This window comes from Neolamprologus multifasciatus, chromosome 14 (assembly GCF_963576455.1).
Source record: "Neolamprologus multifasciatus chromosome 14, fNeoMul1.2, whole genome shotgun sequence".
Taxonomy (NCBI): Eukaryota; Metazoa; Chordata; class Actinopteri; order Cichliformes; family Cichlidae; genus Neolamprologus; species Neolamprologus multifasciatus.
The window spans coordinates 5,729,935-5,753,681 of NC_140452.1; the positions used below are offsets into that span (position 1 = coordinate 5,729,935).

Genomic DNA, 23,747 nt, shown 5'->3' on the forward strand with positions numbered 1-23,747 from the left:
GCTGCAGCTCTCATAATGAGGCTGTTGTGAGGATTGAATGTTGGTGGTATGAAGCGCTGCATGATTCATGTGCAGCCTGCAGACGGTTGGCTTTTTTGCTGTGTGGCACAGTGCAGCCGTTAGGCAACTCAGGGTCAGGCTTCTACCAGAAAGCACGTGGTTTACAGGCAGCGGGAGCTCAGAAGGGCTGTTTGTATTTAGATGGGTAATAATGAAGGGTGCTAGAAGACAAGTTCAGCCTTCTCTCAGTGAATGAGCTGCACAGGTTATGTCATGTCTGTTCCGATTATAATTTTTTCATGCTGCCAACGTTTCTAGTGCGAGGTAAATATGTTTAAGCCAATTTTAAATAATCTTGCTTTTCTTTTTTTGCACCCCCCTCTCCAGGAGCCAGCAGGCCTCCCTGTCCTCTTGTTTGCTGAGCTCAAAGAACTCCGGCATCCCGTCCTCTCAGAACCGGGGCGAGATGGACGTTCTGGACAAGCCCAAGCTAATGATAGTGGAGGAGCCCAGAAAAAGAGGCAGGTTTCGCTATGAATGTGCAGGCATCCTGGGAGTATCCAGCACCAAAACCAGGAGTTTTGTTTTCAATTCAGATTCTGAAGAGGGATTTACAAGATCTCCGAGGCAGTTAGACACTTTTAACCACAGCTGATCCTGTTTACTTTGTTCACTTCACCCCTCCTGTCTGAAATGAGTGGAGACAGAAAAAATGTGGTTTGTCTGAATCAATTAGAAAGTCCCCACAAATCCCAGCTCGAGTGCAGTGATATACAAGGAGGTATATCCCCCAGCTGCTTACTAACAAACACTCCCACACACATCTACACGCCACGATCATTCACACATCGACTTGCTGGTTACCAGGTTATATAAAGTTTAGTCAAGGAAATGTCCGGTTGCATAATGGATATTAATAGAATTGAACAATGGTGTTAACCTGTCATTATTTTTGGACGAAACTGGTACCTGAGAGGACCTAGTTTTGCTTTTATTTATTTCTTTATTGTAATGCATCAGGAAATCTGTAATTACCTTCTAACTATTGTTAAAAGTCTGACAGGTTGCTCAGATAAAAGACTGAGGAAGTTTTTGTGTGCATTTCAGTGAAAGGTAACTCTCTTATAATATTTGGCGTCCCTTCCTAACATTGTTCTATTGTCTTCAGTCTTTCGCACCTGATTGATAGATACCCCCCCCCCCCCCCCCGCCAAAGTATTATTATTTTACATTTTGTAATTTTATTCATAACTTTATTACTCCTATTTTTATTTAATATTGTTATTATTTATATTCTTAATAGAATAAAAATGTTTCATTCACTTACTGTATTTAATCATTAAATGCATGTACCCTTAAGTATTTATTTATTCGTTGTTTGTATTTGAATTGTTTATTTCCTTTTTGGGTTTTTCTTTTGTTTTTGTTTTGTTTTCTGCTGTCTCACCCGTTTAAGTTCTTGCTTAAATCTATTTAAAAAATGTAATTTAAAAAAGAATATTTGGAGCTCATCACAGCGACCGCTCAGGTTGGACGGTTCTGGGACAAAGTAAGAAAGATGAGACTGAGTTTGTTTGGACATGTGCAGTGAAGACGTGCAGGTGGAAAGATGCTGTCAGAGAAGAAGAAAGCACAAAGAGGAGGTGTGTGGATGTGATGAAGGAGGACTTGTAGGTGGTTTCCAGGTGGTAACGCGCCCTAAAGAAGAAAACTGTTATGAACTAATTATTTTGTGTCATGATCCTGGTTCATTTTGACCCAGTGTTTTGTGTTTCCTTTTGGTTTCACCTTGTATTTTGTGTTTATTCTGATTTTGGTATTAGTTCTTAGTATTGATTAGTGATGGGATTTCCGGCTCTTTAGAGATCCGGCTCTTTCGGCTCCGAACCGGCTCTTCAGGTTATTTTGTTGCTTTAATTAATTTATTATTAACAATAATGTAAAATTATGCACAAAAGGAATTACTAACGTAAAAAAAAAAGTGGTTTTATTTATATATGTTTATATATAAACACACCAAATCCGGTCGTTGGTACTTGCTGGCTTGTGTAGCCACTAGGTAACAAAAGCTCAACCCTGTGCCCAGCATCCTGGAGCACTTCTGTTGTCTTTTGTACATGTTTTGAGTTTTTACGTGCTTCGGAGTTTGTACGTGTTTTTACGTGTTTTGGAGTTTGTACGTGATTTGAAGTTTGTATGTGCTTTGTCTCGAGGGGCCACCGTAAATATACTTTTATTTATTCACTCCACATAAAATGTAATAAATAAATCATATAATACAAAAATCAACTAGTCACATTTCAAATTTTAACTATTTAAATTTTCAGCTTTTTCCTTTTACAAATTTAAAGTGAAACAACACAAAACACTGCAAACCACAACAATTAAATATAAATTAAAATATTAAAACAAAAAGAAGATGCATATTCTCTGTCATATGGGCCTGCATGAATAAACTTTCTGAATCCTTTATCATCTGCAACTGAAAATAGTTGTGGATGATTACTATACCTTTCTAATGTGAGGTTGTTGTCCCTGGCTCTCTTTCTCTCCCTCTGGCTCTGTTCCTGTGCTACTGAGTGTAACTACCGCCCCTCCCCCCTCTGCCCAGCGTAAAGCACAAGGCTCGCGTGCGAGTGAAGCGGAAAAAAGTGCGAGAGAGAGGCTGAGAGAAAGAAAAAAAAAAACCCACGTGACGGCTCGCGATAAGGAGCCGGCTCGCGTCGTTCACGTCAAAGAGCCGGCTCTAAGAGCCATTCCGTTCGCGAACGACCCATCACTAGTAGTGATGGGTCGTTCTGTATCGAGGCTTCAAACCTTGTGTCGAGTAATTGAGGGAGCGTTTCCGCGATGCGCGTAACGAGGCTTGCTTCATTTATGGACTGAAGCTGAAAATGATGACGTCCGAAGCCTCGCTGCCCGGCTGTACCACGTGACTGGTTCAGGAAGTGGTTCGAATTTTGCCGCGAGCCATGACAGCGATATAAACCCCTCAGACTTCATTCAAAATGTGGGTGTTTGATGGAGAGTTGCAGTTAGTGAGAGTTTGGAGGTTTATGAGAGTGAGGAGAGAAAGTCAGGAGAGAATGGAGCCAGCTAAGAAGAGGAGGATGTCCTCCGCTGTGTGGGAACATTTTGATTTTATTCCTCCCAACAAGGTATGTAAATTTCTACAGAAGATGTATTTTCATAATACTGCTGGTGCAATACAATTTATGTTAAGCTGTCTTAACTTTTGTACAAGGTGAAGTGTTCGCTGTGTGCCAGGGAGCTGGGATATAACAACAACACCTCATCCATGCTTAGGCACTACAGAGCTTTGCATGAGAATAAGGGGAACACCGATTGTGGAGCAAGACCAAGTGAGCCATCAAATGCCATGATAATATAGTGTGACGCGGTTAAAGGACCAGGGCGCCTGACTGCAGCTTCATAGACAATGAGCTTTCAGAAGTAGTCTCGACTATGGAGCCTGAGTGTGTGAATAAAACACAGGAAACCAAAAATAGAGCTCAAATATATATATATTGTGTATGTTATGATAAATATAGAGACAGATATACAAAAAAAATAAAAAATATATGCATATATATCACAAACAAAATAATGTTAACAATACAAAACAGCTTATTATGGTCCAAAAGGAGGTGGGATGAGGTTTAGTCCAGTATGAGATTTAGTTTAGTTCCATGGACCTGTGATAGGTCATGTCAACAGTTTAATTCAGTCCATAGGTTTACGATTCCTACCGCAATGTAGCGGTGGTCGGGTGGCTCGCCATCCTGCGCTGATCAGGGCTGATCGCGGGGAAACAAAACCTGACCTAAACAAGGTCAAAAACATGAATTATCATTCACAGAAGAAAATGAAACAGCATTCTACTGCTGTGACAAAATAAATAACAAAGTCAAGTAATTAATGCCATGTGTCATACAACAATCAATAAACAAACAAATCATAACATATTATCTCTTATAATAACTATCATTCAAAATACTATTATAGAAAAAACATTCTCATGGGTCCCATCAAAGTATATCAGCAATAAAGCTTAACAGATTCAATAATCTAAATGGAATTTAACTCAGTGCAGCTGATTGACCCGGAACTTATACGGAGTTCATTCCCGCCACAATAAAGGGACTGGCGGAAGTGGGGTCAGAAGTTACCGTGGTTACAATAGCATGCCGTAATGTTACTAAATGATATAACAATATTATACAACTGTAATAAGTGACGTGTGTGATATTTATATTTGTGCTCTTTCCTCGGGAGAACAATCTCAAATAGATGAAGACCTGGTTGGCATGGTGATTGAGGACTCCCAGCCATTTAGCATTGTGGAGGACAAAGGATTTAAAAGATTTGTTAAATCATTAAATCCTAGCTATGTTCGCCCCACTAAAAAGGTCATAAAAGCAGTGAAAATGTAGTTTTTACTGAATAAAATACGGGCAGGACTGAGGCCTCAGTGTGTAGCTGTCCATACCTCAACGTTACAAAAGCACAACCACTGTCCACACCCCAACCACACCTCACCTCACAGTAAATGATCATTTTCCATACTGCCAGTATAAATATACACAGTATACTGCATCACTACAATATACATGTTTTACACACTCCTTTTGTTGTTGACATTTACAGGCTGTGTGCAAAAGGCCACACTCTTCAAATTCATGCCAACTAATATTTTTACGTCCAGTAGGTGTCCTACTAGAGCAAATGAAGCTTCAAGACGCTTTGCGCTGGGGTGAACCAATTGGATGAAAGGCTTCAGTGCTTCATGAAGCTTCATCTGCCGTCACTAGTTCTTAGGATTTGGTTCTTGTGTTTAGTGCTTGAGTGTTGTATCAGCCCTACCTGTGTCTGTCCTCTGTGCTCTGTTTGGGTCCTCAAGTTTTGTGTTGTAAAACAGTCTGTGTGTTTGCTGTTTTACTTTGTAGGTCTGTGTCTCATTATGCCCATTAGTTCCAGCTGTGTGCCATTTCCTGATTGCCTTGTGTGTATTTATAGGGTGTGTCTGCCTGTGCTCCTCGTCGTGTCGTCTGTGAAGCTTCTGCATTTCTCTGCATCATTTTGGTATATCGCCGTGCCTCTCTGTTCCTCGCCTTGTGTCCTCTGTTTGTGTTAGTTTTCCCAGTTTAGGTTTATGTTCAGTTCTGCCCTCACCTTGGGTTTTTCACTGTAAATAAATCTCCACCTGCATCTCCACTGCCATCTGCATCTTGGGTCCTCATTCATTCCACCACACGACTGCTGCCCCAGCCGTGACATTTTGAATAAAAGTATTAAAAGTTTTGATTCCTCTAAAAAAGGTTTTATTTTTAATCTTCTTTGTATTTTGGATCCTTTTTGAAACATTTTCCCATTAATTCTTAATTAAGAGGCTTCTTTGCTTCTTAGAGCGAAAGGGAAGGTGGCCCCATGAGCCTAGATGCTGACCATTACGGGGTCCCTAATGTAATGAAACCTGGGACTCCCAGAAGTGAAGAAGCTTCTTGTTAAAGACTCCCATGACCTGGATGAAGGAGAACACAAACATGTTCTAATGTTTCTTGAATAATAAAGAGCTTTGTGTGTTTGGTCCTCAGACGACATCGAGATCATCTTCAGGCGAGAGTCGTGGAAGGCGAACGGGGAGTTCGCCCAGACGGACGTGCACCGACAGATCGCCATCGTGTTTAAGACTCCGCCCTACGAGGACCAAGACATCACAGAGGAAGTGGAAGTCAACCTGGCCCTGCGTCGCATCTCAGACCAGATGGAGAGCGAGCCCGTTACATTCAAGTACCTGCCTCGTAATCCAGGTCAGTCAGTACTGGACTTCCCTAACATCCTCTTCTGCCACACCAACCCTCTGCATGTCCTCCTTCACTACATCCGTGAGCCTCCACTATCTCTACTCCCTGTAGATTCACTTTTCCGCCGATGTCCCTCCTCCTTCTGGTCATAAAGTCCACTGTCCTCTCTCCTATACATCTCTACACTTCCACACTTATGTCATCAGGACCAGCCACCTTTCCATTCTTCCTCCTCTTCATAGCTGTCCTCACTTCCTCCTCACTGCACTTTCTCATTCATTAACTGTCCTCTGTCTTATTTTCTCTCAAAGTACTCCTTCCACCTTCTCTTCACACTCTCCTTACTTGTTAGTACATTTCCATCCTGCTGCACATCCTTTCCAGCTTGATCACTTAAATAATAATTCAATTCTGTTTTATTTATACTGTGTCAAATCACAACAACAGTTGCCTCAAGGCGCTTTATATTGTAAGGTAGACCCTACAATACAAGTCCATATCTCCTTTCTTACAACTCACTGTAAGGCTCTTTGAATACTTTCCTGTACGTCCTCATTCCACCAAGTCTGCTTGTCCACAGGATACTCCAAACACCCTCTTGGCAGTGCCCTTGAGCAGTTAAGTACTTTCCCAGTAAACTGGTAAGTCATCCTTGAGACTAGCATCTGGTGCTGATCAGCTAAATTTGCCAACTTGCAGATGTCATCCTGAGTGCACCTTCCTCCACTTATATACATCACGCTATGGTCCTCCCTCTTCTTAAAGCATTCACCATGGTCCTCTCCATCTTTTTTTGCAGGATCAGGGAAAGTTAATCACCTAAAACATCATAATTTTGCTTCCTCATTCAGTGTTCAACGAGCAGCTTTGAGTTTGTAGCTTTAAAATGAGTGTTTTTCTGGAAGTGGTTTCAGATTTGCCTCATTGTCTTGCATGTTGGCAGCTAACATGGGCGGTTTTATTGGTTTTTAGCAGTCGTTCTCTTGTATCTGGAGAATACTGATCAAAGAGAAAATGTAGAATCACTGTCTCATACTGGAAGATTGTTCCATTTTGGTGGAGTTAGATTTTTATAATCTAACTCCACCTAGTGTTAACTCACTGGATCTCAGTTTTGAACTTGGTGTGATCATTAATCATCATCCACAAAGGTCACCGTGCCGCCTCTCATGAAATGTTTGTTTGACACAAGAAAAGCCTAAATTGTAGTTCTTCTCCTGCTGCACAGTTCATGTTAGTTCATACAGTTTGGTAATGAAACACTGAGCCCTGCTGTGCAAACTGAAACTTACACACTTTGCAGTTAGGAAGCCTTTAAATAAATTCCCCTGCTTCACAAATTAAACAGCTACCACCTACACTGTGTGGCCAGCCAGTCAATTAGATGTTAGGTGGGCGACACTAAGGTGAATTTTCGTTTGCTGTCTGTGCTAACTCGCTAAGTTGGACACGAAAAAGTGGTTTAGAGCAGACCTCGCATCAGCAAGAAGTCAAGTCGGTAACAACCAAACTGGGAGTAATGATTTGGTTGATATTCGCTGCACTGAGGACACGGATGTTGCTGCTAAGCAGATGATGGAGACCTGTCACATCTCTTTGAAACAACAAACATGTCAATCATCAGCTCGTGCAGCCAGCTCTTAAACATTTTGTCATTTGATTTGTGAAATAATTGGAAAGTGAAAATTAGTGGGGTTAGGTTAATTTGTGATTCTAAATGTCCCTGGGTGTGTATGTGAGTGTGACTGGTTGTCTATTTAAGTGTGTTAGCCCTGTGACAGACTGGACATCTGTCCAGGGTGTACCCTGCCTCTGGGATAGGCTCCAGCTCCCACACAACCCTGATAAGGATAAGAGGAAGAAAACGGATGAAGTGGAAAGATGTGTCAAGTATATTCTACACTGAGTGTTGGTGAATTAATAAATTCACTTAAACTAGGAGGACAGGCGTGGTTACTAAGCCCACTGTGTAACTTTGCTATATACTGGATGCACCTATTGAACGTTGCATTTGGACTTTCCAACAAGGGGAATTCTGTATGCAAGAAGGCTTAGGTTAGCTCTATATCAATTACAACAAAATGAAACTAAACGTTCTCGCTTGTGAGAAGCGTGCAGTGCAGTGTGTGATTAGGTGAATGTGGCATGTTGTATAGAGCACTTTGAGTAATCTGGGAGAGTAAAAAAGCGCTATATAAGAATCAGTCCATTCACTGTCTGAACAGAGTTCAGCATGTTACTTTTGCACTGTTTTGCATGTTCTGGCACATGTTGTTATTGCATGGCTTGATTAAGTTACACATTAGGCTGACATCTGGGGCCAGAGCTGAAACTGTTCTGGGCCAGCACAGGGCCAGCAGTGTGTCTACAACTGGCCCATGGCTGCACACCACCTACAGATGGCCCACATACCACAAAGAATGACGGCCCTTTGGTGGCCCAGATCAGGTTTGCCAGAGGTGGCCCACACATGGGCCAGCACAGGACAACCAGTGTGTATGCAACTGGCCTTATGCTGGCCCATGTGTGGGCCACCTCTGGCAAACCAGTCCCAAAAAACACATGTATTATACAGTGTTAAACAAATGAAGAGTACACAAACTGGTGTCAGACACCTGCCCACTAAGTACTTCATACACTGTGTTCGTCAGTTGATAAAACAAGTTTTATGTATCGATAAAACATAACTACTCTAGATACAACTCACCTCTCGTATAGCTTTAACAGACTGGGAGTGATTACTGCAGCCAGCCTCAAATAAACGGCCACAACAACAACTGTATAAAAGACTTTTTTCTTCTTTACAGTCATTGTGCCAAACCAGGAGGGAGGGCGCTGTTTCCCCATTGCACTGACAGTTGAGGCAAGTGGAAACACTGTTATGTTAGGAGCACACCGGTGACAGGTGTAGGTGATGCTTGGTGTCATGAAACACTGATGGTCTACTTTTGACTCAAGTAAAGACACGTGACCTCCAGGAAATGCTGTGTGCCTATAAAGTTTTAGCTAAAAACAGCTAAAAAACAGCATATTTTCCCTTTAAAATATGAGGACTCGCAGCTTATCCTCTCGTTGCATAGCTCAGGCTGAAGCGTGTCGGTCATGCCTGCAGCTGGCTTGCTTTATTTTTGTTTTTTAATCTGCTCCCTGCTGAGTCACTGCTTCCCCTAAACGCCCCGCTTTCGCTTTCCATTTCCTTTAAATCGTCTGTCTTCTGGGCGACCAGCAGGTGTCGCTGCTGCGCCTCGTAACTTTTCAGCAGTTTGTCAGCGTTTTTAAGTTGGGAGGAGAAGAGGCGCCGTTTCTAATGGGAGGGTTTTTTGTTTTTTTGAAATTGTAACTTTTACTTTGCTCTTATGAAATTCCCACTTCTCCCTGATTGGAGGAACCGGGAGAAGCGTGATAAAGACATGATGTAACCAGGAGAAATGCGTCAGAGGGCGTGTGGCTGAGAAAGAGCTGGCTTTTTGACTTCTTTGTGCTAAAAATAGGTGCATTAGCTCTGGGATAGAGGCTAATTTGAATAGTTAAAAACCGATTTGCATATGCGCTGAAGCCGATATGAAAACAAGACGAGCCGCCGTTACGTGCGGTTAGTTTACATACATAATGAGGGGGGAAATCGGCTTTTAAGGGTAAAATGCCTTTTCTGGCCTCACTATGATGCATTATGCAAATAAATAAAGCGCCGTTTGATTAAAAGTTTGGTTCGTGCTGCCGCAGGGGGGTTTCCCGTCTGTGAGGTGACGTTACGCGCGGAGGGGGATTTCCACGCGTCCAGCAGCCAATCGCGAAGCCTGCCGGAAACACAAAAGCGGAGCATACTTAGTTCCACACATGGCTTCAGGACGGTTTGACACTTCTCCCCGGGATCAGACAGACACTCTGAGCCGCTGTGCAGTCTAACTGGTGGTTTAAGGAGCTGTTTCAGAGTTCAGGACGAAGGTTTGGGCCGAGACGGAAAAAACCCAGAGTCATCCGGTTTGGAGAGTTCTCAAGGAAGAATTCAAGGACACGACGGTGGCGTTTAAGGTCCTCAAAGTGGTCTTAAAGACTGGACGCATGCCATGATAGACATGGACATGGTCAACGGTACCTCTGGTGGGTGGCTGTCTTTTGTAAACCTGTTGAATTTTTGAGTGTGTTTGTGCGTAAAAGCGCTGACATCATCCTGAGGCATGTGATTTTTCACAGCAGAGGAGACAACACCCCTTCCCGGGATTGACCCGCAGGACGACAATTGTTCGAGCCTCAACTCTCTAGATTTCGGTGAGTGGTGGGTCTTTTTTGTTTTATGTTTTGTTTTGTTTTGGCTCTGCGTGCATCTCCCGGAAGCGGGGAGGCATTACGGTGACCTGAGATGACCTCTGGCAGGAGGCGTGAACCATCATCAGAGTTCCTACTTGTTTAATCTTAGGTTGGAACTTAGGAACTCAACATTTGGGACATTAAATTAAACATGAAAAAAGTCACAACAGCTGATTTCTCTTATCTAACTTTGAAAACTGTGCTGCAGATGCTTGCTTTGTTTAATGTTTCATGTCAGACATGACAGACCACAACCACTGGTCCCCAAAAGGTATATTTACCTGCAGGTAACCACTGCTCTAGATTCACTTTCACTGGTTTGACTGAGGCTGGCTACATGGCACCAGGCTTGTTTTTTTTATTGGTGCAGTGCTGCAACAACGTGCCACAGATTCATGCACCAGTGACAAAAACAAAACAGAGGAAACGGTTCATGTGAGGTGGTAACCGCTCAGATTCTGACACACTGTGTCTTGTGACACGTTGCCACATCTTAAAATAGATTGCAGTAATATACTATTAGGTTTGAAAGATGTTAATGGAAGTGTTTCTGCTTTCAAATCCAAAAACGTAAAGAAACAGCACAGCTGCTGCCCTAAACCGGTGTCAGATTTTTACCACATCTGCACTTTCACTTTGGATTCACCATCAGTTTGTATTCATTCACACAGACCTGATTCAAGAATATATCACAGAAAGCGAGCAGGTAGCACCCTCCCTATCTGGACTACCTGGACCACCTCCTCCACCTGCTGGCCTCCCCTGCTCGACACCAACCCCCATGCAGACATCCAAGCCGGTGCTGGTTGCAAGAGGCACCTCGTCTAAGGTGGGTGTTTGTTTGTTTTTTGTTGCTGTTGTTTATTTTTTTTCAGGTGGTGTCATGCAGGGTGTTGATTTTTCCGGTTTCCAGCTAATTTCACAGTTTCATACGTTACCCAGAAAGACTGCTGGCAACACCCAACGGTGCCAAGCAGAGAGGTGTTTGTATCAGCTGTGGGCTGTGAAAGCTGCCAGCCTGGGGTGAATAGGGGCATCATTTTTACAGATTCTTGGCAAGTTTGTGCTCATTACTTCGATCCAGGTCCTATTTAACTAGATCAAGTCTTAATCAATATACCTGATACTTAATTTATATAAAAGCCAGAGAAATAAATGTCAGTACATGCACCTATTTTGTAAATATTCGATCACTTTGGCTGCTATGACTGTATAACAGGTAGGAAACTGGAGTCTAAGCTGTCTGGAGAAAGGTTATGACTAATAAACAATGATAACAATAATGATGGCATTCTTATTTTTAGCCTTTTCTTATCTTAGCTGGGCAACATAAACATTAAAACAGTTAATGGATTCAGCTAAAACTTAAAACATTTTATTTATGAGAAGAAACTGTTAAAATCTGCTTTTGGTTTTCTGATTGTTTTTTTTAGGTTTTCTTATCATTTGTTTGTGCAAAGCAGTCACACAGATGGGCAGGTTGTTATGCTCTTCCCTCGGTTTATTATTAGCAACAGTAGTTTTATTTCCCATATTGTCTTTGTGCTATTATTGAAAGACGGTTGATATAAAACACGTTCAGAGGAAGCGTCCGTTCCTCCTCCTCGACGGTGGCTGCAGCTCTCATAATGAGGCTGTTGTGAGGATTGAATGTTGGTGGTATGAAGCGCTGCATGATTCATGTGCAGCCTGCAGACGGTTGGCTTTTTTGCTGTGTGGCACAGAGCAGCCGTTAGGCAACTCGGCAGGTCAGGCTTCTACCAGAAAGCACGTGGTTTACAGGCAGCGGGAGCTCAGAAGGGCTGTAATCTGATAAGAGAGGCACTGCAGTGACCGCACAGATGGGTAATAACGAAGGGCGCTAGAAGAGTTCAGCCTTCTCTTAGTGAATCGAGCTGCACAGGTTATGTTGCTGGGTTTGAAGAGGTTTTGCAGCTTGTGAGGGAGCGTGGCACACCTCTTTGTGCTTTTTTTTGTTGTTATAGAGGAGGTGGGCTTGGGGAGTGGAGAGGACATTTTGGAAGAGCTGTAATCTGACTCCTGCTTTCAGTTTGCCATCCTTTCTGTTTACAAGCCAAACCCACCGGAGACGAAAGGTTGCATTTTTCACCCCCGTGTCAGTGCTGTGATTGGCTGAAGGGCGTAAGGCTGAGCTGACTTCCTATTTCCGTTTGCTGGCTCGGTGTAGCAGGCTTTTGTTGAAAGGTCCAGTCCTTTTTTTTTTTTTTTTCTTCTTCTTCTTTTGGGGAGGGGGCTAACACGATTGCAGGGGTGCATACAAACACTTTGACCAAAGACGTCTGGGGCTCGACAGGATATTATGAAACATGATCTCATGCAGAGGTATCACCCACATCTCTGCAGCGATGGTTTAATGATTCACAGCAACACGTCTGACAAAGGAGGCGACTTCTTTACTACTTTTCTTACCTGCAGGTTTGATCATTATCATTCTTATCTTCTGTTTTGTTTTTAGATTAGCTACAGCAGATAGACTGCAGCGAGTCGGGTGAAACTTGATTTGTGATAACTTTGGGTTCACGGTAAGAGAAAGCAATCAGGCGCCTCGATGAGCAGAAACAAATGAGCGAGGATGGAGGGAGAGAGAAACTAAAAGCAGCAAAGACAAAAAAGAGATGCGAAGTCTTGAGTGGGAGCGGAAAAAGCTCGGTGGTCTGCGGTGTAACGGAAAAAATAAGACGACATATGCAAGAGGAGGAGTCGCAGAGCACGAGGTTAACTCTGCTCACTGATAGAAAGCACATGTATGGAGAGAAAACAAAAAGAAACACACGCCATGAGTCAGTTCTTTCACTGCATGCTTCATCTGTAGTGTCATCACTGCCCAAGAGACATGAGGTTGTTTTTCTTCATTAAAACTATGAAGATGTCGAGGCTGGAAAAAAAGCTCCTTCAGCAGTAAAACCGCAAAACTGTGTAACATCGTTAGACTGTTAATACAGACACACTGGTGTGTAAAAAGTACCGTTGTAGTATTTTAGCTTGTCAAAGTGGAGCTACTTTCAGCTGCTTTATATAGAGTGACTCAGTTTAACATGGGGGTTCCCAAAATGGGAGCTGAGCTGCTACAAAAAGATGCAAAGTAATCATTTAGAAATATTCTGAGATATTAAATTGCATTTGTTGCCATTTTTGACACTTTTCTCTCATTGTATTTTTTTAATGATGAAATACTGAAACATGACACTTGTTTTTAAATTAAATAACCTAGACGTTCGGAAGGGAAACATTTTATTAAAAGGATTTTATGAAGTTGTGCTTTGAAAGTGAGTCAGTGCTTCGAAACTGTAGATATTCTTAAAGGTTGTAACTGGTTGCGAATGCCTGCGTATTTGACTTGGTGACTTCATCTCCTTTACACATCGTGATGGAAATCTGGTGAATGAAATGAGACTGTCAGGTCAGGTTTTTACTCCTCAGCCGTAAAAGGCTGATCGTGTATTGTCGTCACCTCACCGAGGCCGGTGACGTGGGCACCTAAGTTTGTGAATGCGATAACTTGAAGACTAGATGACGTAGGATTTTTGTAATTGATACCACAGGTGCGTCTGCTGGGAGTCTGAGGGGTAGCACTGGCAGTTGCCAGTACTTTTATTTTACTGCAGAAGTTCAGTTTTTCTTCTTGGAAGAGTGTTGAGAAAGGTCGATAGTTGATGATCGGAAATCTAAAGGCATAGTTCAACCGGAGAGACGTTTCATGCTGTCAGCAAACTGACTCACTGCAGTTGTACATCCAAAGCAAGAAAACGTCCGAGTGTAAATTAAGTTTTCATGAGAAATATGAAGTCGAGCCATCTGACTTTTAACTTTCCTGCTAAAACAGATGGAATAGGAAAAAAAACTGTGGGGGCATGAGGTAAGACCAGAGCAGAAATAAAAAGCATCGAGATCACAAACGTGATAAAGAAATGGTTAAAATGTAAAATAAACACAAACCAGTGGGGGGAAAATAAAAAAACAATTATTGTTTCTTCTTTCAGATGCTTTGTGGATTTGCTTTGAAGTCTTTCGAGTACAGAAATGATCTTTACTCATTAGATCAGGTTATAAAAGACTCATCTGATGTGCATCACCAGCCTTTAGGGGCAGTCGTGAGGCTTGGTTGGTTGTTGCATGTTGTCTGCATGTTTTCATGCCGCCTTTTCTGCCAGAAGTTTCTAGTGCAAGATAAATATGTTTAAGTCAATTTTTTTTAAAAATTGCTTTCTCTTGTCCCCCTCATCAGCCAGTCCTCCCTGTCATGGATATGGCATCGACTCATCCTTCCTCTGGGCGAGGGTCCTCATGTTTGCTGAGCTCGAAGAACTCCGGCATCCCGTCCTCTCAGAACCGAGGCGACACGGACATTCTGGAGCGCGTTCTGGACAAGCCCAAGCTCGCGATAGTGGAGGAGCCCAAAGACAGAGGCATGAGGTTTCGCTATGAATGTGAAGGACGCTCGGCGGGCAGCATCCTGGGTGCATCCAGCACCCACACTGAAAAGACCCTGCCTACGATAGAGGTAGGTTGTTTCAGAAGGGGAGTTTACACGACCTCAGAGGCAGTTCGACACTTTTAACCACAGCTGATCCTGTTTACTTTGTTCACTTGACCCCTCCTGTCTGAAATGGGTGGAGACTGAGAAAAATGTGGTTTGTCTGAATCAATTAGAAAGTCCCCACAAATCCCAGCTCAAGTGCAGTGATATACAAGGAGGTATATCCCCCAGCTGCTTACTAACAAACACTCCCACACACATCTACACGCCACGATCATTCACACATCGACTTGGTGGTTACCAGGTTATGTAAGGTTTAGTCAAGGAAATGTCCGGTTGCATAATGGATATTAATAGAATTGAACAATGGTGTTAACCTGTCATTATTTTTGGATGCAACTGGTACCTGAGTTAGGTAGTTTTTTGTTTGTTTGTTTTTTTTTAATGCACCAGGAAATCTGTAATGACCTTCTAGAAACCTATTGTTAAAAATCTGCCCCAGATAAATGTCTGAGGGGGAAAGAGACAAAAAATCCTGGAGCACCAGATAGAGAAGGTTAATCGGCTTTTATTTCAACTCTTTTCAAGCCAAGTTTCTCAGATGTCAGGGTTATCTGCTTTATTTGGCATATTACAACAGCTTTGGTCTGTTGGTCAGGGAAAAAATTAAGAACTTTAGACAAACTTTTTCTGTGTTTTCTATCAAGAAAAGCACATTAATAGTAGGGGTGGGGGAAAAAATCGATACTGTGTAGTATCGTGATATTTTGTTTGGTAATAATGTATCGATACAGGGACAGCAGAAATCGATATTTTGTTACAAAAAAGGTTTTTGTGCTCTGATTTCAGAGCATGTTGATCCTTTTTCTGAGCAAGAATCCTGACATTCCTTCACTGTCCAAATGTGTTTAACTTTTTTTTGGCAGCAATAAACATGACAGTTTACTTATTTTAATTTAAGACATGTTTTATTTTAATTAAGTTTAAAACTTTTTTATTTCATGTAAAATTATATTTTGTTTTAATTTACTTTCAAATTCTTCAGTTGCTGAAGGGGCTGCATAGTTTTCATAAACTGCATAGTTCAGAATAGCTATAATTGTACCAGATGGTTGATTCAGTTAAGTTGGACTAGACTGTAATACAAACCGTTCAGTTTGTCAACAATAAAACTGAAATGAGAGAAAGACTGAGTGTGAGACTTTGATATTAGATAAAATGAATATTGATAAAGTTTACCTTTATGTACAGAATCTGAATATCGCAAAATATTTTTAAAAATTGCAATAATATCGTGCGTTAAGTATTGTGATAATATCGTATCGTGGGATGTATGGTGATTCCCACCTGTAATTAATAGGCATCACAGCTCTGAACCTATTCTGGATTTTTGCTATAAATCTTGTTCTTTTCTTACTTTTAGATTCAAGGTTCCATCGACGGCTTAAAGAAGGTCAACGTCACAGTTTCCTTGGTGACCAAAGACCTCCCACACCGGCCTCACCCGCACTGCCTCGTGGGTAAAGACTGTCCAAATGGTACAGGGATCTGTTTTGTCACATTCAACCCTCGCAACAACCGACGTCACAGGTGAGCATTCGCCTTCGTTCCCTGCCATTTTGATACTTTAATTTTCGTGGTGTGTCTTTACATTTTATTTGAACAGTTCCCCTTGTTTTTACACCCAGCTTCGCTAACCTCGGTATTCAGTGTGTGAGGCGGAAAGAGCTGGACGTTTCACTTCAGAAGCGAAGAAGCCTAAATATCGACCCATTTCAGAGTGAGTGGGAGACGTATGCCAATACGCCGCACCTTAATCTCCACGTTTCTCTTCATACACATATATAAAGGCAGTTTTCTCTGTCCTCACTGACTCGTTTTGTCTCTGTTCTCCCCTCAGCCGGACATTCGAAGGGCATTGAAGACATGGACATGAATTCAGTGCGTCTGTGCTTTCAGTGCGAGCTCGAGTGGCAGGACGGCAGGAAAGACCATCTCAGCCCGGTGGTGTCGAAGCCCATTTATGACAAGAGTAAGACATAACTAGACAGACACACCGAAAAGCCTTGACCACAGTCAACCAAGCGCGCCAAAAATAAGGCAGCGTACTTCCCTATTCTCACGCTTTGTCATGCATGTTTTTTTTGTTGTTTTTTTAATTCCAGAGGCAACAACTACATCACAGCTGAAGATCACCCATTTGAACCTGTATGAAGGTCCCTGCTCTGGCAAGACGGAGGTCTACATGTTGTGTGACAAAGTGCAGAAAGGTAACAGGAGTAGATTACGTAAAACAAGTCCAGTTTCCTCTATTCAGAAACGTGACAAAGAGCCTGATTACAGTCTAAGTTTACGCGTAGGGCTTTGGAGCTTTAGTTAACTTTTAAATGAGATTTTTGTGATTGTGTTATTAAAAACACACACACATTTTTGTAACTTAAAGTAGTAAAAAGAAGCGTGATAAAGGTCAAGAGTCACATTGTGTTTTTCTTGACTAAGAGAAAGCATGTGACGGTGCCCAGAAAGGCGGTGCGGTGCTGCATGAGGAAGTCAGGAGTGTTAGAGAGAAGTGTGAGAGCGGTGCAGGATATGCATGGGTGCACTGAGACAATAGTGTGTGGTAGGAGTGACAGACTGGTTAAAAGTGAATTTGAGAAGCTGCCTTTGAGAGCTTCTCAAGCTGGCAGACGAGGTCTGACTCTGTGGAATATTATGTTTGCGTATGATGTGTCGGTCTACACAGGGAGCTGTGGGGGTTTCCTGTGTAGAGAAAAGGAGTGAAGGTGAGAAGGAGCGAGGTAGAAAATGTGTTTTGGTGAGGTGAGGATGATGGAGGAGGTGAAGGTGGTTGAGTTTAAACACTTGGGGTCAACCATCCAGAACAATTGGGGTGTGAAAAAGAGATGAAGAAAAGGGTAGTGGGTTGTGACAGAAGGATACCAACATGAAAGTAAAAGTTAAGAAGGCAGCTGAGAGATCGGTTACATCGCATGAAACGTATGAAAAGACCTGGAAGAAGCTGAGTTTGACATGCTGAGATGTTTGGAGCTCATCGCAGAGACCGCTCGGGTTGGACGGTTCTGGGACGAAGTAAGAAAGATGAGCCTGAGTTTGTTTGGACATGTGCAGTGAAGATGTACAGGCTGTCAGAGAAGAAGAAAGCACAAAGAGGAGGTGTGTGGATGTGATGAAAGAGGACTTGTAGGTGGTTTCCAGGTGGTAACGCGCCCTAAAGAAGAAAACCGTTGTGACCTAATTATTTTGAATAAAAGTATTAAAAGTTTTGATTCCTCTAAAAAAGGTTTTATTTTTAATCTTCTTTGTATTTTAGATTCTTTTTGAAACATTTTCTCATCAATTCTTAATTAAGAGGCTTCTTCGCTTCTTAGAGCGAAAGGGAAGGTGGCCCCATGAGCCTAGATGCTGACCATTACGGGGTCCCTAATGTAATGAAACCTGGGACTCCCAGAAGTGAAGAAGCTTCTTGTTAAAGACTCCCATGACCTGGATGAAGGAGAACACAAACGTGTTCTAATGTTTCTTGAATAATAAAGAGCTTTGTGTGTTTGGTCCTCAGACGACATCGAGATCATCTTCAGGCGAGAGTCGTGGAAGGCGAACGGGGAGTTCGCCCAGACGGACGTGCACCGACAGATCGCCATCGTGTTTAAGACTCCGCCCTACGAGGACCAAGACATCACAGAGGAAGTGGAAGTCAACCTGGCCCTGCGTCGCATCTCAGACCAGATGGAGAGCGAGCCCGTTACATTCAAGTACCTGCCTCGCAATCCAGGTCAGTCAGTACTGGACTTCCCTAACATCCTCTTCTGCCACACCAACCCTCTGCATGTCCTCCTTCACTACATCCATGAGCCTCCACTATCTCTACTCCCTGTAGATTCACTTTTCCGCCGATGTCCCTCCTCCTTCTGGTCATAAGGTCCACTGTCCTCTCTCCTATACATCTCTACACTTCCACACTTATGTCATCAGGACCAGCCACCTTTCTGTTCTTCCTCCTCTTCATAGCTGTCCTCACTTCCTCCTCACTGCACTTTCTCATTCATTAACGGTCCTCTGTCTTATTTTCTCTCTCAAAGTACTCCTTCCACCTTCTCTGCACACTCTCCTTACTCATTAGTACATTTCCATCCTGCTGCACATCCTTTCCAGCTCGATCACTCTGTTTAACCAATCAAAACAAACCTTTATCTCCTTTCTTAGTGTCCAGCCTCACATACAACTCACTGTAAGCCTCTTTGAATACTTTCCTGTACGTCCTCATTCCACCATTACGTCACCGGCCGCCACCATCTTTCCTTCTGCATTCCTACTCAACACCTCCTCATCATCTCTCTTCCCTTCATCTACATGTCCATTGAAGTCTGTCCTACTCTTTTCCCCCCTTGGGGACACTCTCTGCCACCTGATCCAACTTGCTCCAGAACTCCCCTCTCTTTTCTAAATGACATCCAACCTGTGGGGCATACGCACAGATAACAATGAAAACCACCCCTCTGATTTCCACCTTCACACCCATGATCCTGTCTGACACTCTCTGCGCGTCCACAGCACTATATACACCACAATAGAACATTTTGAATCCACCTCCAGCGCTCCTGGCCTTTCCACGTGGTCTCCTGCACGTGCAATACAGCCACCTTCTTTCTCTCCATCATGTCAGCCAGTTCTCTCTCCTCTTTACCAGCCATAGTGCTCACAAATATAAAAAAAGATGCAGCAGATTATTGCTAAACATTGACATTTCTCATTTCAGACCCGTACGAGGTGAAGCGGAAGACGAGGCTAAAGTCAGAGGTGAACCTCAAGGAGAAGCCCTGTGTGACAGGTGAGGTTCAGACTATCAGTTTGATCTTTGTGTTTTTACAATTCAGCGTGTGAAGTGTTCGACTGGCTCCGTGTTTACATATTTTCACTCAAAATATTGTGACTTAATACAACAGGAAAAGCACAGCAAACCAACATTTTAAATCTAAACTTTTTGGATTTCATCATGCAAAAGGCATAAAGTGCCTTTAGGTGAATACAATTATTTTTATTTTAACTTGACACTCAGTCCAGATTAAAGCTATTCACAATCATGTTCAAGCTGCTTGTTAAATGATAGCGAGTCTTCTCAAAATCCAGGTTTAAACTGTAGTCTATCTGCCTGACTTCAAGAACCGCAAAGCACCTTTTCCACTGATGCAGGATCTAGAACCTGTTCCACATATTTCCCCTGAAAAAGGGCTGGTGGCATTTTGGCCCAGGATGGTGCCACAGAATTGCTGACACCAAAACTGAAACAAAATTAAGTGTGCAGGAGTTTCACCCATGACTAGCAAATGCATTTTTTATTTTTTTTGCATGGAAATTACTCCAACACCTGCTAGTAGCTTTATTTTCCTCAGAAAGCCCCCCACACCAGCTCCACACCAGCACTGCATTGGTGGAAACGAGGTGCAAGTGAGCCATTCATTTATTTTTCTGTGAAAAAAGGGCGTCTTGGTCACGCTGACTTGGGTAAATCACAGAAACCTCAGTGGAACAGTTGAGTTAGTGTTTGTGGCATTAACCACACCTACTAAGAGTCAACACGTCTGCTGTGAAGATGCACTATTAGACACATGGCAGCTTCAGTAATTGGGACGAATCACAATGCCCTTCAAAAAAATCAAACTTAATCATTTTCTGTCTACTCATCACTGCATGATGAAGAACAGATCACATGCTAACATGACATTTGCCAAAAATGCCAAAATCGACCTCTGGAATACACAGACATTACAAAAGAGGAAGCGGTCAGCCACAAATACTCCTTATGTGACATGTCATTTATATGACTGATTATCACATGAAGATAGAGTTTTATGTGTTATACATATATAGATACACCAAACAAGGTAAAGATGGTGTGTAATAAAAGCAACAGGATAAACTGTACAAAAGGTTCATGAAGGCTAGTTTTTGTTGATGTCGACTCAGCTGTGGGGTTGTTTTGGAGGTTTTTCACACAGTTATTTCCATTTCATAGCCTGGTCTGACTGATATAAACAAGGCAAAACAGTCCTTGTGGCATAAAGTACTACAGATTAACAATGAGACAAACACCTTTCAAAATGATCACACAGCTGGCTCTGCACTTCTCCTCAAAGGTTTCCCGTAATCTCAGTGATGACCTTCTTCAAGACTGGCAGCTGTGTGTGTGTGCTTTTTAAAAAAGAGAATCACATGTCACAATCCAGGTACAAAGTCCTCCGTCTAATAACTGACCATTCATCGTGTTTCTAACAGCTTTGTTTTCTCTGTAACGTAATCTGTTTCAGCCAAGTGCGCACCTGCGTCAGATCAGGTCATCCAGTTCCTCCCAGAGGCCCAAAACATGATGTCGCCACAAGAGCGGTCGCACCCTGTCCTGCCCGGCATACCCGCTGCAGCGGAACCGCGTTACTGCAATCCAATCGATTCGAACGCCGACGAGGCGGCCCTTTACAACCAGTTGGTAGACATGCCTGAATTTTGGGAGGTCTTCAATAACCCAAACTTCTCCTCACTCGTGCCTGGCAACTTGGACATCACTGCCTCCGCCTTTGCTAATGTGGATATGAACTTCAACCAGAACTCCGGCTTCCTGCAGGACTTTTCCCATTACAGTGACTTGCAATTCAACATGCTCGTCAGCGAGAGCCAGAACCCGCAGTTGGAGCCGCAGGATAGCACGGTTCAGGTGAAAACGGAAGAGGAACTTTGAGGATCGTGTAGCACCGTTTACAGCTGTTTCTGTCATCTTTTAACATTTTGGTCACTTCCTTGCTGACAGTTTTATGTCACTGCCATGTGAGCACATTAAGCTAGTTTTCCGCTTCCCCTTGTGCTAAGCTAACCAAGCTATCGCCTGCTTTGTTTTTAGTATGAGACTGGTACTGATTAGCGCAGCATCAAAAGTGGATACAAGTGCCAAAATGCATATGCTTGTCTCTCTGGAGTCAAGTTTGAAAAATCCCATCAGCCACTTGAACTTTCATCACAGAATATCATCCATTTAATACATTTCAGAGGTTTTCTCTTGATTTTTAATGGATTTGACTTTAAATCAAAGGTACAACTCCTACCTAAGCAAAATAACACGTTACATGCTGCTGCGATGGTCTGATGACAGTTAAGGCTGCGCATAGCTCTGCAGGCCGAGAGATTCCACTTTAACCCCTTTGATGGCACTGGTTCAGAGCTCCTTTATCCTTGGCTCAGTGCTTTCATGCTGGCACACGTATCCAGTTCATCCCAGACAATGGGTGAGAGGTGGGGCTCGCCATTTACCGTCACACCACTTTAGAATCGCCGAAGACCCACGCACAACTGCGCTGCTAAGCTGTTTGTTTTATTGGCGTACTCATGTAGCCAATCTAAACACAACAAGTTAGTCAGTACTGAACACTTAGCTAAGTTTCACACCAGTGATCATCAGTGTCTGATCTTCTGTGACAACTTACAATCAGTTTTGGGTGTTTTTTCCATCTGAGTGTTTTTTGTCTGAGCTGGCACTCAAAGCAGTTTTTTCACTGTAAGCCACACACAGACGTCAGATTCTATTAAAAGTGGTCCAAAGAAGGAACAATGGTGATGCTGTGGCCTCTTTCAGCAGGATAATGCACCTTGCCACAAGTAAAACAAGGAACATTTTAAGCCATTGACGTGGCCTCCAGATTTCCCAGATCTCAGTCTAATCGAGGATATGTGGGACCTGCTGGAAGTCTGCGCCTCGATGGGTCAGGGCTATTTTGGCAGCAAAAGGGGAACCAACACAGCATTAGGCAGGTGGTCATAATATTGGGCCTGATCAGCAAGCTGTTTGTTCAGCTTTTTCAGTTCGTTCACTTCTCATTAGCACACAGGGACCTCCCACCACCAGTCCCCTATAAGGACCTTCAACTTGAAATGCTGTCAAATGTAAACGAGAAACTAGTGAATATAAAAATAACAAACGCTTCGGCTATCTTGAATCATAGAAGAATATACGTGGCATTTTTTGGTGCTTGCATCCAATCTTCCTGTAGTGAGTTATCTGCTGCACTTGCTCTGCTAGACTGCAAAACCATTATGGAGCAGAGCGCCTTCTTTCCTGCTGCTGCTGCTGCTGCTTTGCACTTTGTTGCCCTGTATTTAACCCCGTACCTTTATTTTTCTTTTGCTCCCGAAGCCTTGCTGGCCAAGTCTTCGGGAGCAAGTTAGCATTCCTTATTTTCCATAAGTGCTGCAAGCATTAATTTAAAGCCTACATTCAGTGTGGAGTTTAAAAGGAGAACTCAAACTTCTCCACAAAAGCTGTAAACTTCCATAATTGCAGTCTGTTTTAATTGCAAGGTGAGACTAAAATGGCACGTATTAAATGTTTGTGCAAGATTTGTTTTGTTTGCTGCCGGCAGCATAAAAGGGTTTGGGTTTTGTTTTTTTGTTTTTAATCACCAAAAGTCTCAAGTACAGTAGTTTGGGATCAATTCTTCTTTGTCCCTGTCTGTTATTGCTCTCTGTTGGCTGCCACAGCCGCTGGCTTGTTTAATATTTAATCAACATAAATGTAATAGAAAACAGCCCTTTTCCTATTTCTGGCTTTCTTTGTGTCAGTTCCTTTTGTTTGTCAGTTTCGCTCCCGTGCTAAGCATTCAAATTTCCAATCGCACCTTATCACATGTCTGCCCACAGTGTAGTGCAGTAGTCGGAGAAAAATAAAATGTCTGTGTGTAACTTTTGTTGTGTCATTACTTCCTGTTGAGGCAGAGTGAGAGGCAGAAATAAAAGACTAGAGTGTGTTAAAGGGGATGTAGGCGCTGCGATTCAGCTGCCGCCCACACACATTCCTGAGCTGCTCTCTAACTTATAAAAACAATGATTCTTGGCAGCTTCGACATCTCCGAGATGCTTTTCGGCTTGTCACGTTGTAGTTTTAAATATCTTCAATACCTCAAGAGAACCTTGAAGTACTTGTTTGTCCAACCCATTAGACAGAAACCCAGAGGATATAAATCACCCTATTGTTTATGGCTGTGAGACACCTTGAGGTCGCTTTAGTCACAGCCTCTCAAAAGAAACAATAGTTCTTCTTTTTTTTTTTTTTTTTTTTCTTTTCTGCCTAAAACATG

The 23,747-nt window shown here is 42.7% G+C and overlaps 2 protein-coding genes across 6 annotated transcripts in view; both read left to right on the plus strand.

Annotated features, from left to right (window-relative positions):
* clptm1 (CLPTM1 regulator of GABA type A receptor forward trafficking) overlaps positions 1–1,713 on the plus strand; it is a 36,520-nt gene extending 34,807 nt beyond the window's left edge. The window contains exon 17 of one of the 2 annotated variants that reach the window (XM_085184871.1): positions 395–1,713. The gene's annotated coding sequence lies outside the window, so the exon portion shown is untranslated. Of the gene's footprint in view, positions 1–387 lie in introns of both variants that reach the window. The other variant, XM_085184872.1, reaches the window with a different exon arrangement.
* relb (RELB proto-oncogene, NF-kB subunit) lies at positions 196–23,352 on the plus strand. Of its 4 annotated transcripts, none has more exons than XM_085184873.1 (12): positions 5,413–5,810; positions 6,385–9,905; positions 9,999–10,073; positions 10,784–10,941; positions 14,359–14,634; positions 16,034–16,200; positions 16,299–16,390; positions 16,511–16,642; positions 16,776–16,880; positions 18,188–18,403; positions 19,388–19,459; positions 20,937–23,352. In XM_085184873.1, the coding sequence occupies exons 2-12, from the start codon at positions 9,872–9,874 to the stop codon at positions 21,359–21,361; spliced, it is 1,752 nt and encodes a 583-aa protein (XP_085040999.1). In that variant the 5' UTR covers positions 5,413–5,810; positions 6,385–9,871; the 3' UTR covers positions 21,362–23,352. The 4 variants fall into 4 exon arrangements, with proteins under 4 accessions (XP_085041003.1, XP_085040999.1, XP_085041001.1 ...); XM_085184875.1 differs by having other exon boundaries at positions 10,002–10,073; XM_085184877.1 differs by lacking the exons at positions 5,413–5,810; positions 6,385–9,905; positions 9,999–10,073; positions 10,784–10,941 and adding exons at positions 196–265; positions 12,016–12,548.
* Positions 23,353–23,747: the final 395 nt, after the last annotated feature.

What these genes read in the sequence shown, in the direction of transcription:
- relb (XM_085184873.1), top strand. Translation starts at nt 9,872, where the DNA reads ATGATAGACATGGACATGGTCAACGGTACCTCTG. An exon ending in CCTCAACTCTCTAGATTTCG is followed by an intron (nt 10,074 to 10,783) that starts GTGAGTGGTGGG and finishes TCATTCACACAG; the next exon opens with ACCTGATTCAAGAATATATC. An exon ending in GTACCTGCCTCGCAATCCAG is followed by an intron (nt 18,404 to 19,387) that starts GTCAGTCAGTAC and finishes TTCTCATTTCAG; the next exon opens with ACCCGTACGAGGTGAAGCGG.